General features: G+C 40.9%; 1 protein-coding gene across 3 annotated transcripts in view; it reads left to right on the forward strand.

The window, feature by feature from the left end:
- Nucleotides 1-19,969, forward strand: part of MYLK (myosin light chain kinase) — a 1,478,514-nt gene that overhangs the window by 1,313,859 nt on the left and 144,686 nt on the right. For all 3 annotated transcript variants that reach the window (XM_085647312.1, XM_085647311.1, XM_085647313.1), the window contains 3 exons: nt 9,159-9,461; nt 15,039-15,071; nt 15,170-15,263. In XM_085647312.1, coding sequence (XP_085503438.1) covers nt 9,159-9,461; nt 15,039-15,071; nt 15,170-15,263 — 430 coding nt within the window. The remainder of the gene's footprint in view (nt 1-9,158; nt 9,462-15,038; nt 15,072-15,169; nt 15,264-19,969) is intronic.

The raw sequence follows: 19,969 nt of genomic DNA on the forward strand, positions 1-19,969 counted from the left end.
CTCTGCGTTCCTGGCGCGGAAAGTCGTGTACAGAACTGACGTCAGCGCACATGGGTGGCACCTAAGTAGTCTCCGTGGCGTCATCTCGGCGAGTACGATGCCAGCGGCGGACGCGGAGCCACAGGACGCCACCTACTGACGCGCAGGGGTACTTCTACCAAAGCTTTCCGGATCCAGTCTGACGCCTGGGGATATTCTAAGGTAAGGAATCTATCACTAACTAATGTCTCTTACAGATATATTGTTACACAAGTAGTAACTTGTGCTTTAATGGACATGGGCAGGGGTGTTTTTCTAATGTAAAGAATGAAGTCTGTTGCATGCAATAACAACCCTGCTGGCTGGCATACTAGGCAGCTGTGTGCATTGTCAAGGAGTTGCGCTATGACACGATTATGCAGAGTCTGGTAGAACATAATCAGGTTTCTGAGCCCCATTGACTTACTTTGCCTTGTATTACAGAAAATAAACCATGAGCATGGTTTGCTTCTGACCCCTGTTTGCGCAGAAGCTGAAATCGATCTGCTTTGAGAGATGATGCACAGATATTCCTGACCTAAAAAATGTGCACCATCTGCTTTTCTGTCGTTTTTGCAGATCAGTTGAATGGCTGAGACTGCAGCTTGCAGTGTCTTGGTCTTATCAGCTGCATGTGCCTTCCTTCAGGGTCTGAGGGTGAATAGGCTACATAGACAATTTGATGTAATGGTGTTCATTCTGGAAGGTCGGTGGGACTAAGTCAGTCAGTCACATTTAAAGTTTGTGCTTGATATAAAGGTCACTCTTCCCCAGTGCTAATGGTCAAAATACTTTGGCTCTTCCTGTTCTTGTCAAATAAGGGTAGATGTGAAGACGTGGAAGCATGTCAGTGGTTAAGCTGCTATAACATGGTTTGAAAAGGACAAAGCTGATAACACCAACATCTCTAAGAACACGAATGCACTTGTTTCTTGGTGTCCTGTTGTACTTACTTTGTAAACAAAGTATTTTGACCATTGGAACTGGGGTGAGAGCTACAAATTAAGGACTAGCTTTAAATGTAACTTATACCAGGACTTTCATATCCCCCTAAAAATCTTCTCACAACCCACCAGTGAGCCCCAAAGTCCCAACCCACAGTTTGGGAAATGCTGGCTTAGGGCATCAAGGGTCCTTGTAATTGCCTTATGCATAGCATCAAACTCCGCCATTTTGAATCCAATACATTAGGACTGTTTCTGATATTCTGTTCTCTGGGCTGTGCCATTCTAGGTTGAAAATTGTATATGAATCATTTTATGTTTCTAAAATGTTTCATCTTTAAGAAGGACTTTTTATTCCTAATGGCAGCAAATTATGTTATTGTAGCAGGGTCAGTGGAGGCCGGCATGACTCGCAGGTGGCCGGGCGGGGGCAGGCGCAAGGAGGGGTCAGGGGTCGTGGGGGGGGGGGGGGCAGCGGAGTTGGACAATAAAAAAAAAAAAGGTTTTTACACTTACCTTGCCGCTGGGTCCTGCGTCTCTTCTCCTTGGTCCTGCTCTCCTCATGTGACAAGAAGCCAGGAAGAACAGCCAGGCTCCCCTGACCAATCACAGCTCTGCATTTCAGTGTTGTGATTGGTTCAACGCTCAGCCAGGGAATGGGGGCCTGGGCTTGTTCTCCATGCAGGGAGTAATGCAGCCTGCATGGAGAACGGGGAAAGTGTGCATGACTGGTTTGGGAGGGCTGACCACACAGTCATTGCGCACTTAGGAATCGGCAAACCATTCCTCCACTGCAATGCTCCATGAGCAGAGCAGCCCCGCCCAGGAAACATAAAATGATAATAACTAAAAGTGATTATTATTTTATAGTTCCTTTCCATTACGCTGCTCAAAGGCAACGGGAAACGCTCCTCCGCCATAGCAGAGGAGCCGCTATTGGGTTTGCTTTGTAATGCACTTTAGTTCGGATTGTTTTTTTTTTTTTTTTAAAAAGGTAGTTTCCTTTCATTTCCATTAATGAAACATTGAATAATAACTGTTGTCCTGCCACATGATTACTTTTTGAAATTCTGCTCACCTGCAAATATATACTACTTTGGGGGAACAATTTATTTTCACTTTTCTGTAACTCATTAAATTAAGTGTTAACCATTTAGAATGTTTACCCTATATACAACAAGTTACCAATTCAGAAAAAATCATTCTTTGGCTTTCACGACTGTAAAGAATAATTTATTTAACTGCAATATACATTTTAATGATAGCATATACATAAATTGTTGTACACAACTTTGGTGATAGGGGCTTCACGCCTATTCATAGGATTGATTGTTATAACTGCTGTACATAAAGTTGTTTTTTTTCATTTCTTTTCCAACAGTATTATAATTATTAGTGTTCCGATCCCAACTTTTGGAGGTTTTGGAAGGACTTTCCGGTTTAAGAAAGGTTTTCCAATATTTGTCTTTCAGAATTGTTCCTCGTCTAATTTAAGTGACTTGCACGTGTGCAGTATAAATCATTTGTAAAGGGGATGGTTGTGTTAACAAAAGCCAGTGACTTTCGATTTGCATAATTTCCAAGAGTTTGAACCGATTCTGCAGGCATATACAGGTAAATCTATTCTAGGAGTAGTGGACTGAATAAAAGAATCCTACCTCTCCAGTTAGGCCGAGAGTGTGATGTAATCTGGGCCTGAAGGGTTGAGTATCGAGGGGGCGGTGAAAAAATGCCGAACTTGAAACAAATCGTTTCTTGTACGAAGAGGCCCGTTCACATTCCGTAAGAGCAGGGCTCGAGTCGGGGTACCACGCGGGTGGACGGCGTCCCCCCACTTATTTTACCAGGTTTTTCCGGGTGGACGCCGTCCCCCCTGCCCAAAAGCTGGACAGCATTGTGTGAGCAGAGAGCCCGGGTGGGAGGGAAGTTTCCCGTAAATTACCAAAGATATGCTAATATTTGTAATTGGAGACTTTAAGAGGCACCGGTGGTGTGTGCAGGCTGGAGTGATTGGGAGGCGGAGCGAGCAGGCGTTGGCGGTTAACGCTTGGAATGTGTGTCCTTCTGTATCTTGTGCACTTTTGAGCACTTCGTTGTGCAACTGGGGCACCCCCTCGGGGGAGTGGGGGGGAGGGGGGATTGCAAAGGACATCGAGGAACAGAATAGGGGTAGCAGTGCTGTGAAATGCCCCGTCATCTAAAGGCATATGAATACTCATGAGATTCCTGTTGTGACGTCACTTCCGGTGACAGCGTCCCCCCACTTCTTTTCATGAGATTCCTGTTGTGACGTCACTTCCGGTGACAGCGTCCCCCCACTTCTTTTTTTAGGACTTGTGCCCTGCGTAAGAGAGACAATAAGGAGAGGGGGATGTTAATGTTACACGTGCAACAATCAGCATGTGGAAATTCGTTAACTGCCAACACCTGCCACATCGTTGTCATTTTTTCATAAAAACCCACTCATTTGGGCTGCCGAAGACGCATTCCTAAGAATGTCCTCTCTTTTGTTTAATTGCAAAGTGCCATTTCTTTGAGTAGGATTTTTTTTTAGCATTTAAATTGATTTACACACATGGCCCAATGAGCTATGCTCAGAATAATGCATTATAGGGAGTAATAAATGCATAATCGTGCCTGGGATTCACAGTCCTGCATTGGCGCGATATTGCTTGAAATTACACCAGTTGGTGTACACTGGCATAATTTCACCAAAATCATGCATAGTGTAAGTGACACAGAACGCCATTTTATCCCCCTAATTACACCACTAGCAATGACAACACCAACCACATGACATAGATAAAAACATAGCACGTGGATATACAATCCTTAATCCACATAACATAACCATAATTTAAGATGGTAAAGGGAAGGCACGACTGTCACAAGGGTGATCATGCAACCTGTGAGTATCCCTTATTAATGCTATTGCTGTCGGCTATTGTCTCGTGGAAAGTCTGGCCGTTGGTTCCTTGTTGTTCCCTGTAGCAGCCGCGGTCGGTAGTAGGAGTACCTGCAGGGCAGTGACGTGGGGAAATGGAGGGGCAGGGGGGGTGGGGGGTAGTAAACTATGGATTACGGAGATTTACAGGTAAGTTAACATATAAATTAATAAAACGAATTTCGTTGTGTGCACTGCATCCCCAAATGCGAAGCAGTGCACGTAACGAAATTCGTTTTATTAATTTATATGTTAATTTACCTGTAAACCTCCGTAATCCATAGTTTACTACCCCCCACCCTGCCCCTCCCTCTCCCAATGTCACCGCCCTGCAGGTACTCCTACTACCGACCGCGGCTGCCCTGTAGTAGGGTAGGAGAGTGCACAGAGCTACCTTCCATGTGCCAGAGACCCAGGAGACAGATTATCTTGTAGTTCGGAACCGAAGAAGAAGAGTGGCTCCTAACCTGTATGACACCAAATGAAGACCTTTTGGAAACAAATAGCATCTGTTCCCATGCATGCCAACACGACGGTGTCATTACCACGAGTTCCATTACAACGCAAGTCATTACAACGACTTGCTTTAGCGAAGCGCTGGACTTTCGAATAGTTTAAATTACTATTCCAACTCCAGTCGGTGTATCAGTAGGGAAGGTGTTTAACTTAAAATCCAACACCAGTCAAACACCGCATTCCCTAAAGCAAGTCTTTGTAATGACTTGTGTTGGAAAGGAACCTGTGGTAACGTCGCACTTGTGGTACTGACTGCATTGTAAAGGCACTACAATGTAATAGATGTTTCCATTTGGAAACCAAAAACTCTATGATCAAAACTCAAGCTTTTCAATTCACTGTGAGCTGTGAGTTTTGTTCCTGTGCTGTTTGCCATAGATAAACCTTCTAAAAGCATTGTTTGTCTTCCTGATTTAACATCTTGCTATTAAAGTTCTTACTGTCTAATATATGCTACTGGGAATTATTTGAGCTGAGGAAACATTTTCTAGAGGATAATAGTTTTGGAATATCTCTGATTTAGCTACTGTGAGGTGCACCTTGAGAATAAGAAGCATATGATAGGGTTACATTTACTATCTACATTCACTCTTCTAATGTATGAAGGTGTTGGTCTTCCCAAGCGAGAGGAGCTTGGCATCATACTAGGAAACCATGATATTTTCTGCTAATCCTTTAAAGGAAGCTAACTGCAGTTTGAAAAGGCAAGTATTATGGCTGCAGGGACACACACCGAAGAAGCTTGAGAATCTGTCCCCTGTGTCTGAATTTTCTCCATGGTCCAGGACTATTACACCTAGAAGTTGCAAACATCCTAGAGGTTTCTAACTGAATGCTTAAAGACAATCTTCACTTTTTCGCATCCAATGATGTTGTTTGTAAATTTGTATCTGATTTTATGGACCAGCCAAGGTGAAAATGTAAGCAGTCATAAGCCTTTGTGATCTCACTGCCACTAAGGAGAATCTGAATGTTTCCCCCCTCATAAATAAATAGTTAGAATTTTGTGACCCTCATTTTGTCTAGCTTTTTTAAAAATGAACACTTCGATTACTACAATCAGCAATTTAAAACTGTATGCAACAACATTGTTCATAAAATGCCAATGTGCCTAAATGTTAGCAAAATATGTTTTTGTGACTAAGGGGGGATATTTATCATAATGAAATTTGAATAAATATTTGCAAAATGTAATCTCTTTTGAAGCAGGCTATTGGTGTTGTAATTACAACTTTGATTGGTGCCCAATAAGAATGAGCATTTGAACTTGTGACTTGTCAAACACAAAGTCCAGCTGTGGATACATTGATCCTCTGAGCCTCCAGATTAAAATCAAACCGATAAATCACACAAACACTTGATTGTAGTTTGTGGCTGAAAATATTTTCGGTACAAGAATAGTGACCGAATAGACCAAATGTAGGGTGGGTGGCATCACATAACACCTCTTCCACATACAAAATGGATTCTCTTTTTTCACGTCGAGGCTCTTCCGTAATGCTCCTGAAGTTCCCCCCTTTTACTGATACTTACACCTTCCTTAGCCCCTTGGCTGCCCTTACGATGTATAGATGCTACCAGATGCCCCAATCACATGTATATGTGTGTGTGCATGTGTGTATGCGTGTGTGTGTGTGTGTGTGTGTGTGTGTGTATATATATAAAATACACATACATATACATTTTTGTGAATAGGTCTTCCTTTTAAACAAAATTGGGGAGAGGGCCTCCATTGCTGCCTGGGGCCCCTGTGAGGGAGTTTGCCAGTGCCCCATTCATTCTTACTTGGGATCAGCAAACTCCTGAATGGGGCAGTCTGGTGCTGTCTTCCGAGCTGCCTTTTTAATATCACCCACATCAGTTGGACCTTGGAAGGATTCCCTAGCCACTTCCAGGTGCACCCATGGATAATGCTGGTGGGTAAGGCTTAGCTAGGAGCTACGGGAAGCCATGGGTGTCCATAGTTCTACCCTAGCTATGCCAACAACTTGAACCACTTTTTTCAGTCGCGGGAGGCAAGGAGGTGGGAGAGAGGTTGGGATGAAAAGCCTAACTCCTCCCACATTCCCTCCTACCACCTCTGCCATGCTATCAGGGAGGGGTGGTGGGAGGAGCAGTTCCTGATGCCTGACAGCTCCACATGCAACTAGTCTGCGGTGGGACCGGCGTCTGTATTTAAAGCCATTTACAGTCTACAGATGCGATCGATACACCTGACTGATGCAGGTACACCAGTGAATCTACGGATCAGCATGATCACTGGTGACACCTTTTGCAACTTGTCTCTTTAATATTTCTTGTTTTTACTCACCTTTTTTGTATAGTCTCATGCAGTAGCTTTTCGATGATCCTGATGAAAGCCATGAAACTACTATAGTTCAAATACGGCTGAAACATGTTGATCACTCGAGAGTGCAGCTACCTCTAATTGTGGCAGCTACACTATTTACATTGTGTTTTTAATCCTGGCACCTGGAAGCGATAATACAATTTGATAGGCTTACTGCGTAGCTAGTTTTAGTCACTTTCTCCTGCACCACAGTTTAGTTAGCACTGCACTACTTCATACTCGCACAACTGCTCATACAGGGTTTTAGATACCCCTTTCTTCACTTTGAAAAAGATCCCTGAGCTCCTCCCTCGCAGCGAGGGGGTTGTAGCCCGCATCACAACTAGGTTGTGATGTGAGGAGGTATTCCCATGATGAAGCATGACACCTCTGGTGTGTGAGGGAAACCGTCCTTCAAAGGGACTACTTTAAGTGGACAGTTTTCCAACATCTATCTCTCTTCGAGACCAGACTCTTTTTTTCTATACAGTTCTTTTCTTCCTTCTGGACCCCAGGACAATTAGTGTTTTTGCATTTGAGAAATGCAACAGAATATATAGCAAATATGTTAATAAAATGACAACTATCTGCATTTTTCATTATATCTTCAGGCTAAAATAAGATATTGATGCAGGGGTTTGCAACGATGTATGTCCCCGAATAACCAAACAACATATATGACCTAATTTAGAGTTTGGTGGATTGTATACTCCATCACAAATGCGACCAATATCTTTTCCACCGTATATCAAGTGCATATTTTCCTATGGAATGTGTAATGAAGTAGACCGGACATCCATCATGTTTGTGATGGCGAATCCTAGCCACCAAGCTCTAAATCTGGCCCATAGTTTGCAAGAGTGCCCAAAGAGGTACATGTACCGGAAAAACTTAATGCCTATCTTTATTTTTATTTATTTTTCATAGCGCTGGCACCCCAACAGTGATAGGCTCAATTATACTGCTTAACTGTACTGTGTCAGCACCCTTGGCTTCACAAACACCACAGTACAATCTTATACTGCTTCCCAACATTATTTTACAGTATGTTGTTAAAAATGTAATCATAGCCATTACCAAAACCATTAGTTCAAAGTAGATTAAGCCTCAGTGTTCCAGTTTTCAGCCATGAAGTCCAGTATATCTGGCAGCACTGGTGATTGAACATCGGATCACTTCATATCGAAGAGACACATGAAGGCCATCTGTCTGTTTCAAAACAAACGCCAGAAGTCTCTTAAATATCTTAACTCCTAGCATAGATGCTCTTGTGTCCCTAGTCAATTTCCTTCTTTAAGCCATTCTGAACTAGCTCTTCTTCAGATATGATCATTGCAACAATAAAACAAGTAATCTGTCTTTAAACGCTGGTAGATGAAAGGAGAAGAACAAATACATGAGAAAGCTTTTGGCGTTCTTTGTTTAAAAATGTGTTGAAGGGAACTAGCCAGGAACAACGCTGCTGTACCCCTCCTTTACCACATGTCACTCATTTCCATCCGGCAAACCAATCAATGTTGGGTTTTGAGACAATGGGCAATTTTTGAAAATTTCTCAGAGTCCTTGTAGCTAAATGGTTGTTTTTAGTGAAAGTTTCCCTTTAAAGTGGAAGTTAGTTTTAAAAGAAATCAAATCTCGTAATGGCAAGTAATCATACTAGAAAACCTAGCCATTTTCATTGAACGTGTTGCTGAACAAACCATTGCTTTGTGCTACATTTACAATGTATATTTCTCAAATAGTTCTTTAGTATCAAAACACTCCACATAAAATGCAGTCAGGAAATTTGATTTTTGGAATACAAACAAAAACTTTTGAGAAACAAACCACAAATTTGGAAAATGCTCTTTTGTATAAAGATTATGATGAGACGATATCAACATTTTTTTTTTTTACAATTACCCTTGTTATAGGATTCACAAGATGCTGAAGTCCTTTGCTTGATCACGTAGGATTAAAAGACTTCTTATCACACTTCAAGTCTCCAAGCTCATGGCATCTCCTGCCATGATATTTCCAGTCTTAAAATATATAGGAAGAGAGTGGAATAAGTTCTGAACTTACATTGCTAAATATTTAAGCAATTAGTTGTGGTATACTTAATGCACCTGTTTGAAGATTACATGTGTTATAAAGTGAACTCACACCCATTATGTTTTGTATCTGCTTTTGATAACTTACCTGTATTTTGTCATTTGTCATTTGCACTTTTGTTCTACTGTTGTAGTTTTTCTGGAACAAGCTGCAAATAGAAATTCATTGTGTAGCATGGTTTTGTAAGCTGTTCCATTGTGCAAAATATGCATCACTTTCCGATGTACTGTTTTTCACCCATTAACATGTGAGTGTGAATTTCCAAAACTGAAAAAAATATAGAACTTAATATTTGGTTTTTTAAATTTTGCAGATCGACCCGACCCTCCAGCAGGGCAGCCATGTGCCTCAGATATACGTAGCTCCTCCCTTACATTGTCTTGGTATGGCTCTTCTTATGATGGTGGCAGCGTGGTACAGTCCTACACATTGGAAGGTTGGGACTCAGTGGATAAAAAATATGCAGATCTTGCCGCCTGTCGCAGTACTTCGTATAACATCACAAACCTGCAGTCCGACCGAGAGTATAAATTCAGAGTTCGAGCCATTAATATTTATGGTACCAGTGAGCCAAGCCAAGAGTCAGACCTCGTGAAGGTTGGAGACCGACGTGAAGGTGAGATCAGAGTTCAAAATTGTAGCCATCATTTTAAATCCTTTAACAGCTAAACAAAAATGGGAATATTTAAATACAATAAGTGTGGAAAGATATTGATTAATTTCCTAATGAGCATTTCCATACCAAATATCAATGCACACTGCAGACATTAGGAAATATTTTTTTACATTTTTAATTACTAAAAAGTCAATATTTTATTTGTAATTATATTGCTCCTCCTTATGAAACAAAACAGGCCATTTATTAGACAACTGAAAATTAAGAGGATAGAACAGAATCTTACCACACTGATACCTTCAATGGAGAGGTCCTTTCTTGGGTGCTGATCTTGAAGCACTTTTGAACACTGTTATCGAAGTGCATATTAAAGATATTGCAGTATTCCAATATACCTAAAGTACATGCTATTTTTTTTTTGTAATTGAGGGCTATACTATACAGGAAGTTGCTTGATATCAAACTTTTTTGAAGATTTTTGTGACACGAATGACATGTTATCAAGAAAGACAAAGCTCTACTCTAATCAAAGCCAGGCTGATTATTTCCACATTGCGCTGTTCACCTCACTCGTCCTGATCACTGATGGTCGTAAATACTATAGATTCCTGAAGCACACATATAGGCTTACAAAGATTCCTTACAATTTTGCTGGGGCTGACCTAGTTGTCTAAAACCATTAGAGAAGCAGGTCCTATATCGAGTTCAATAACTAATTCAGATCTACCAATCTGTGCATCCAGTTAATTTGATAAATAGGGCAATAACATCTTCTTAATTGAGGCACATTTGAATTGCAACCATGCGCCAAATAGCATTTTAAAGTAGCAGTGCTTATTTCTAATAGTGATGTGTGATGAGCTGGTACTCTCAGGCTTTGGACTAGATGCAGAAAGGGTGCTGAAACCAACAAATTCAGTTTATTCACATTAATTGGTATGACTTGTGATTCTTCTCTGTGCTATATATAGGTTTCTGGTAGATGGAGGCATGTCACATTTTAAGAAATCAATGATAATGTTGATTTACACTGCTCATTACATTGTAAGGTAATCTTCCTTTATGTATCACTTAGCCATGCATGTGATGTATTCATTTTTCTAAACTCATGAGAGCATCAAAATCTTAATTGTTGAGGTTGGCCAAGACCCCTATTGCAAAAGTCCTTTATAGTGTAATAAAAAAATTTGTTATGTGAAAAGGTTCAGTGCACGGCTAATGCGAGTGCACACAGTTTGAAGTTGATGTTAATGATTGTGTTAATACCAGCCAGTACGTCAACTGAATAGTAATTTAGTTAGTCCTATACAAACTGTGTGATTTTCAGTATTGAATCCAACAATAGGAGATTTCATGCATCGCAAATTCAGCCGTGTCCTAATGAAAATGATTTCCTTCCCTTTAAGTTTTTAGTTTGTGCTCTTTTCCCATTAATTCTATCTTCTACCCAGGTGGTTTGTTCACAACATGTCTTAAGGCTTTAGCCACTACATTTATGAAGCCATGCACAAAACATAAAATACTAAACGCTCTGAATACAACTCACCATGTCCGCAATAATGTTAGGAGCCAGAAGCTTCTCCAATTTACTTACCATGCCACTGTAGGTTTTCAATAATATGAACACATGGCAATACTGGGAGAAAAGGGAAATTAAGAACAGAAACACCTACTGAAATGGCAGCTTGCTGCGTGGACCAGTGAGGGAGTCTACTGCTGCTTAGCGACAACTGCCTATGATCCTACAAGATAAAAGATACAATTTAGAATCACTGTTATTTCTTTAGGGATATATCTGGGTAACATATGATCACAATTGTACCTCTATCTGCAGATAAGCAATAATGACTAAGCTGTCCAGTTCCTGATTAAACACATGGACATAAGTCAGATACTCATCCATGAAAAAGGATATTAGATGGGCTCCTTTGGTGTTCACCGTGTAGGAACTCCATTTAAGAAAAAGTCTTATAGAAAACTGTTGCGTCAATGTTTCCTATGATTCCGTCTATTCATTTAAAAAGGCTATTGTCTTTTTTCTGATACCTTTCAATAGATAAAATGTTCACAGTGAAAAAATAATCCAGGAGTCCAAAAGTTCAATGATAAAGACAGGACAATTTCAGTACTTTAATCCATTCAAGTTTCCAGGTGAAACCTGAAACCGGTTCCAAAGGCTTCAGTTCAGCAGGCTCCATAGAAAAGAGCAAGCAGCCAAATGATCTGGACGCATTAGTACTCCATGCTGGTATCTCTAAATATTCTTGACATTTTCACCATCATTTAATTCTGGTTCATGTCACGAGCTATTGTGAGAATGCATCCACCATAATACATAAGGCTAACCTTCTTCTTTGTTGTCTTAGTACGGCATCCATCTTGAGTGAGTGTAGGATTATGTTGGATATATCCAAGAATGGTATGGGTAAATAATTTATGGAAAGTAGTGTATGTACAAATGTAAAGAGTCAAGAAAAATGTGCTTGTCTGAAACACAATTATTGTGAACACCTCATCTATGTCACAATTAGCACCTCTAACTATCCCTCTCTAAACTGTGACCATAGTGATGCCTATGGATCGCATTAGGTTAGGTTGGCCAATTTAAGAAAAATATTTTGTTGCAGCATTAGGTTATTGTAAATTAATCTCACATTTAGATACACATGAAACATAACATGCCAAAACGCCATTTCCACATATTTTTCCCCATGAAATTGTGCAAAATGAGCACCAGTGTTTTGGTGATGGTAATGAACATGTATTGTACACGCAGAGGAGTGATGTGGCTACATGTCTTTTCTCTAGATACAAAAAATGTGTGTAATGAAAAGTAAACAACTTTCATGTGTCATATTACTTTGGTCACCTTCTTAACTTCTGTAAATGAAGGCTTAAATGTCTCTACTGTGCCATGATGTTCATGAAAATGAATGGCTTCACCTTGGAAAGACAGCTATTAACATTAAAGAAATAAATTATAGAGTAGGACACATGAGTGCACAGTATTAATTCTCATAAAAAGAAACTCTTTGTATTACCCAACCAATTGAGAAGTAGCCACCAGTACAACTGTTTAAAATGTATGTAAATTGATTTCCTTTATTTTTCTTCATTGCCAATACTAGCCATGTCAATCCAATGCTATTATGGTTAAACATAAATTTAAAAATCTCTGGTTTGACCAATAACAGCCCAAATATTTCAACTCATGTTTGATTGCTAAGGCTTATCATTATGCCAGCCAATGCCATTAGTAATATTTTCAATCTCAATGACTTACAATGTCAAATTTAAACTTACTTGTTAACTGTGAGGTATCCAGACCCACTCAAAGATTTACAATTAAGCTTTTGCTTCAGGGTAAGTGAGGTGAGATGTAAGTAAAGAATTGATACCGGTCTTGAATAGAGTGCGGAATGTATTCCTAAGACCATTAGATGTATTTGTGATCAGTGTGTGAAACTTTTCTCCCTTGCTTGACGGGGGTAAGTGTGCTAACCATTTATTGGTTTGAAGAATTTCTGTCAGAACAGGCAAAAGCTAAAACAAAAAATAGACCCATACAGCATGGCTACCTCAGAAAACATCTTTTTGATCATTTTCTCAGCATTGTTGTCTATGATTTGGTGGCTACATCCATCATTTAGCAGAGGTAATGATTCGCTGACATCTGACTTATTGGCATACATTCTAAAAAAATGGATTCCATGAGATCGTAAACATTTCTACCCTTGAGGGATAATGATGTGCGGTCCCACGAGCCCTTAAATATGCTGGATTTTGTGGGTTGAGCTACTAAAAATGATGAGTTCCTTTCTTTAGCTCACTAAAGAGCATTAAGTCAGAGGTTTACATTAGGTTGAGTTGCACATGACTGGCAAGCTACTGCAATAGCAGCACATAGTCAGGAATTACAGTCTGTACCAGGGCAATGGGGCACAGGAGAGATGAAGGTGGGGGCGGTCCCTTCCTTCTGCAGGCTACATTATCATCCCTAAATCCACAATGAATTGTAAAACACAATTTTCAATGTTACCTATAGAGGGCTCATAATTCTGCACCTCAAGTACCAAATAGGGTCAGATTTTCAGTATTTACCTTATTTAAGGTCAAAACATTATTGGAAATGTATGTATATTTCATTATTTTGGACACGTAAGATGGGAAACAGTTAATGCCCTTTGCTCAAATGCAAGAAAATCACACACTGAACATAAGCTGTTTAACTACTATGTAAATGTAGTTCTTCTGCTTTATTTCCTTTACAACCTCTTTCAAATATACCTTTTAAAGCTTTTACAGCTGGAGCGCATCTTTTTCCATTTTGGTGAAGTGTCTTTTTGCTGTCTGCTCTCCATGGCTCTGTGGTATCATTTGTCACTTACAGTGGCAGTCTAGTGACCCCCTACTGGTGGTACCTTATTTGCCTTTCACTAGAACAAGCCTTGAAATGAGGGTCCTGTATTCACCATGTTACACGGACAGCTACTTACCCATATCTACATTTCTGATATATTCTAGATTTTTTCTTTCTTACACAGTACCAAGCAGATGTATTAAACTGTAAACCAAGGTGGCAAACATTTATTGACCTTAACCCCTTGCATGCCTCGGACGGCCCTTGGCCGTCCAACGTCACGGGGGCGTGTGCAGAGGACGGCCAGGGGCCATCCGAATCCCGCCCACTCATTAATTTGCCCACACCGTGGGGGAATGTACGCAGTGCGCAAGGGGTTAATGCAGTGGAAAGCCAATCCTTACAACAGCAGGCATACTTCTCTTCCTGTGATGGTTTTGGGTGGAAGTTGTGAGCAACACCACAAAATGGCAAACATTCACAAGCTAATACCCCTAGAATTTTCATACTTGTGTATATTTATGTGACCCCCCTCTTGACGCAATTATTTGGTAAAGTGTTGGATACCCCGTTGGGTGTGGTAGGTAAGACCATCAATACCCCTGATAAATCCTCAAGTTATACCTACTGCTTTATTGACAGAGGCTACTTCCAGGTGAGGCTCCATTAAGTCCTTTAAATGAACATTTGTCAAGTCTTTGGTAGGCATTGCTACACTATCTTGAAGAGGGCATCAAAAAACATGTTACCATGGTGCCTGAATGACCTAGCCACCCCGTGACTGCTGCTGTCTACCAGTGTGAAGTATGTATGTTGATTGCTTTTGAATGTTGATGCCTGGTGTTTCCAGTAACAATAATTGCCCCACACTCATCCCCACCCACAGACACACAATCACACACACAGATATCTGTAGATTAGCTTGATTAAGGACCAGTTCACATCTTTTTATCTCTTTTTTCGTGCTGTCTCGTGTTTCTTTAGCGTCTAATACAATGTTGGAACAAACAATTAACACAAAAAAGGAAAACAACACTACATAGACAACGTTTGTTCTTTAAAACTATCCTGTCAGCTGTACCTCTCATTATATTACTTAACTTTGCTTAGATCTAGCTTGTTGCCTTGCTTGACCCATCCGCATTTCTAAAATGAAAATGGTTAAACATTTTTTATAAAAAAAGAATCCTAACCAACTACCTGTGTGTTTTTTTTAGAACCTAAAGAGGAGGCGGATCACTCAGATGATGGTAAGCAAGTCATATAGTGCATATATTGAAATGCATCAAAAGTTAAATTGCCTTTTCTATCTAACAGTTCACTAACAATTTATATTCTACTTTTTCAGAGGACAAAGAATCCGAGACAGACTACCGAACTGTAACCATCAATACAACTCAAAAAGTAGCTGAGTTTTACGATATCATGGAAAAATTAGGAACGTGAGTTGAATACAATTTTGCATTTTATAGTCTTGCCAATCCTGTTCTAATCGTGTTTGTATAAGGTATAGTGTAACGGTTATATACCTTTCGGGAAATATTTGTTTTGTCAGAGGAAAAGCCTAATTTTAGAGTCTATAATCAAATTTCTAAAATTCTTATGTGAGGAGAGTGATATCTCCTTGAATGAAATTATAGGTCATTGGCCATTAACACGTGCACTAGTTTGTGCCATTTAGAGTAGTATTTTGTAGTAAGATAGCATACTAATGTCCAATGAGAATTTTGCTTTTCCATGTAATGATTTTATAGTTTATGTATCATTTTGAGTCTATGCAGTATATTCATCAGGGTGTGAAAAGTGCTGCAGCCCTGCTACTGTCTTGCACCAATCTTTAGAAGTTTTGAAACTGGAAATGTGGTGGGCATGGTCCTGATGAGACTCTTAGGTCCATGTAGAAATCATGGCAATCTTTAGATGATTTTCTGCTTATTCTTGTTGTGGGGCACCAATGTTCTTCCAAGGCCCATAAAATCTATGTAATGTTGTTCTGTAAGTAACATCTTCATCTCAGTTTTTTGAAAGTCTGGTTAAAAAACCGTGAAAAATCTTTAGGCATTCACTGATTTAATAATGTGATGATGAGCCTTGCTAAGGAGAAGTCCCAAAAGTTACATGGTCCTCAAAATGTGCTAGATAAAGGAGGTTTCTCAATTTATCAATGTAAAGAATGGCCGGTGCTGGGGCCATCTGCTTCTGGTACCCTTTTCTGTCCATGCATAGATCTGCATGGCCTTACTTATTTGTGATTCTTGGGAGTGAATACATGAAATTTAAATTGATCCAGTCCCGACTTACCACCATTTACAGATGGGTTTCTCTCTATGTGTATAAGAGTTAATATGTGTGAATGTTCCTGGTGGACTGCAGTAGTTTCTTAGATCTATTCTTCTTTTGTAGCATCATGCATGAGGTCTACTAGTATTAAGAAGATTGTAGTGCTGAGAGCTGCTTTCATTAGATTTTTAAACAGGCGTTAAAAAATAAAGAGACAAAGGTCATGGTAAGGCAAACCTTGGAGCAGATCCAGCAGAAAATATGTTTGCAACGATCCCTCTTGATAAAGCCAAGGAATTTTTTAAGTGGCACCATGAGGACTAAGTGTGGCATTTATTCTGCGGGCTTCCTGCTGGATGTCTATTTTTCCTGTGGGCAAGGATTTAGATCACAACACTTGGACCGCATAGATTCCTTCTGGTCTTACATGAAAGTTCCATATTATTTGAAATATGATGCATCATCTGTGGAGTCTATGGAAGAAGAGGGCATTTAATACTAGGAATCACTGCTGGTGGGAACAGGTCATTTAATTGAAGGAGTGTTAAAATTGTCAGGCTGTGCCAGTCTCTGCTAGCAGTGCCATGTTAATGATTTTCTTGGCTCTCCGGTAAGACATATTTTGAGGCCCTCTATTTGGACCAAATTTAAACTTATTACACATTTCCACCAAACTCAAAGCCTTGAGCTGCCAAACAATATTGAATTACACATTAAACATTCAGAAACTAGTCCGCTCAAGACAACCAAAACTCAAGTACCAAGCCTGCATCAGCCAAGAATACTTAAAAAACAGCATGAACAAGCTTTGAAAAAGTAATTTTTGTACTTGCATCTAAATTATTTGTTGCACAACAACCAAATTGTAGGAAAGACATGAATGTTTGTGGACTGCATCATAATATTAAAATTAGACTTGTGGATGATGCAGAACATTTCAGCTTTTGATGGCGGACCTTGGTAATACTAATCTTGTAGCAAGAAAAATCGAGTCACAACTTGAAGGAATTTAACAACTTCATAGTTGTTTCACCATTCCCTCAGATGAAATGTGATAAGTTTCTATTAATTCACTTCCAATGCCATAACTCTCCTTTCCCATTTCTATGTGGCTAGAGAGTGCTCTATCACTCTACTAAGTAAGAAAAACGGAAGGGGCCTAAAGATAAGTGAAGGTAAAGAAGTAAACTGGTAAAGGTAATGGCATAGTGAGGGTGAAGTGGAAGTAAAGATCCAGTAGAGATGTAGGAGATGTAGGTAGAGTGATGTAGGTAGAGATGTGAGGTGAAGAGAACAACATAGATAGCCTGAAATAAAGTTACAGAGATAAAAGAGGAAGAGGTTGGTAGAGATATAGAGAAGCAGGTTAGGATTCGAATGAGGTAGAAAACTAGATTAGTGAAAAGGGAAATGTAGAGAGAGGTCAAGGGGTTGTGTACCCTGAGGGATGTGGTGTAAGCAAAGGTAAAACAGATTGATAAGTGAGTTAGAGAAAGTTAAAGGCTTAATGAGGTGAGTTAGACAGGTGAAGTGGTGGGGCACCACTTGGCAAGGTAGACTCACAGATGGCAGAGTCCAGGTGCAGATGCAAGGTTGTTGTAAGTCTGGTATGTCCCAAGGGCTTCAGATCAGGAGGCCAGCCAACTAGCCCATGGAGTCACTCTGGGTTCAAGAGATGCAGGTCCAGTTCTTCTCACCCGGGCAAGAGGGCATAAAGTCATTGCAACAAAGCAGTAATCCAGCAAAGTGGCAGTCCTTTAGCAGCACAGCAGTCCTTCTTCCTGGCAGAGTGTCCACAGACCCAGAAGTGTACTGAAGTGGTGGTGTCTGAGGTCCAGTATTTATACCCAGTTGTGCCTTTAAAGTGAGGTAGAAGCTTCTAGTTGCTTCCCTTTGAAGTTTCTAGGCACCCTGCCTCCCCTACCCTGGCTCCAAACTAACTACAGAGGGTATGCAGCTCCTTGTGTGGAGACAGGACACAGCCTCTTTAGGTGTAATTGAGGCTGTGCCCATCTCCTTCCCCCTCCTGCCAGTGATTGCCGATCCAGTTACAAATAAGCTCCTATTGTATATGCCCCAAGTGGCATTAGTATGCTCAGTCTGTACCCTGTGCCTCATGCGAAGAGTCCAGCCCGAACTGCCAAGCCAGGTCTTCCATGGACCGTAAACAAGCATCCTGGGAACGGTTTTGGGGTAACACCCCTCATCAGCTAGGCTAGCTTGAATCCAGTGCCAAAGTGAGCAAAAGACCCACGTCTGGGCATACCCTGCCAACTTAGGGCGAACAAAGCAAACACAAGGAGATGATGGACAGAGTGCCGAATCTTTTCAGACACTCAGCCCCAGTCACAGATCTGGGTTCAATCCATCATCGTTCTTTAGCTCACTTCGCCACCCCAGTTCAGACTCAGCCATATGCAAATCGGTCTTGACTCTGTACCTCATGGGAAAAGTCCAGCCTGAACTACAAAGCCAAGTCTTCCCTGGCCTGGAAAAAAGCATCCTGGGACCAGTTTTGGGATAACACCCCTCATCAGCCGGGCTAGTTTGAGTGGCAAAGTGAGCAAGAAACCCACGTCTGGACATACCCTGCCAATTTAGGGCGAACAAAGCAAACACAAGAAGATGATGGAAGGAGTGCCTTTTCTAAAAGTGGTATTTTCAGAATGGCAATTTAAAAACGGACTTCCCTATATAATATAATAATAATAATAATCCACATTTGCAAAGCGTGAACAATCACCCGTAAGGGTCTCTAGGCACTGGGTGCCGTTGGGAAGATTAAGCAAGCTATTGCCCAGAGTCACATGGTGCTAGGCGCCGGGGTTCGAACCGTGATCCCCAGATTCCGGAGTCAGTCGCCCTGGCCGCTGCGCCACACCTCTTCCCCCTATATGTTAGGATTTTAAAGTGTGATTCTAAAGACACCAAACTTGAACTGGTTATCTCTTCCCATTATAAAATGTAAAAGTGTAACTCCAATGTTATTCTATAGGAGAGATAGGCCTTGCAGTTGTGAAAAGCGAATTTGAGAGTTTTTCACGACCAGAACATTTTAAACGTAAAACTACATGTCCTACCTTTTTAATAAATTCCACCCTGCCCTCCGGGCTGTCCAGTTTCTACCTGAAGGGTGACTTATATGTATTTTTTAAAAAAAGTTTGGGCCCAGCAAGAGGTTTATTGTGCCTGGTCGAAATGGCAGTTAAAACTGCACACAAAGGCTCTGCAGTGGCAGGCCTGAGACAGTTTAAATGGCTACTTAAGTGGGTAGCACAATCAGTGCTACAGGCCCAGTAGTAGCATTTCATTTACAGGTGCTGGGAACACAACGTACAACTTTACTAGGGACTTATAAGTAAATTAAGTATGCCAGTTGGGGTATAAGCTCATATTACCATGTTTAGAGGAGAGAGCATATGCACTTTAGCACCGGTCAGCTGCAGTGCCCAAAGTCCTAAGGCCAGCAAAATTAGGTCAGAAAAAATTGAGGAGGATGGCAAAATGTTGGGGGGAATACGACTCTTATGCTGACAAGTCCAATGTTAGGTAGACCGAGAAAGGTAAGAGTGAGATATAGGTGGACAGTGAAGCATATAAAGAGATAAAGAGAGTGGAAGAAAGTAACCAGTGAACTGAGAGACCTAGAGATAGTTGAGGTAGACAGGTGGTGAGATGTGTGGAGAATCAGTGGCGTAACACAGGCTCCTGCTGTCCTCACAGTGTGGGGGGCCCCTGAGCTGCAGGGCACCCCCTAAGCACAGCACTTAGGCCTGAGAGCTCCAGATTAAATACAGAGTGGGGGCCCCTCCATGTATCTTGCAGGGGGCCCCCTTAACTTTCGTTACGCTACTGGTAATGTAATGTA

The sequence above is a fragment of the Triturus cristatus genome, chromosome 3_2 (assembly GCF_964204655.1).
Source record: "Triturus cristatus chromosome 3_2, aTriCri1.1, whole genome shotgun sequence".
Taxonomy (NCBI): Eukaryota; Metazoa; Chordata; class Amphibia; order Caudata; family Salamandridae; genus Triturus; species Triturus cristatus.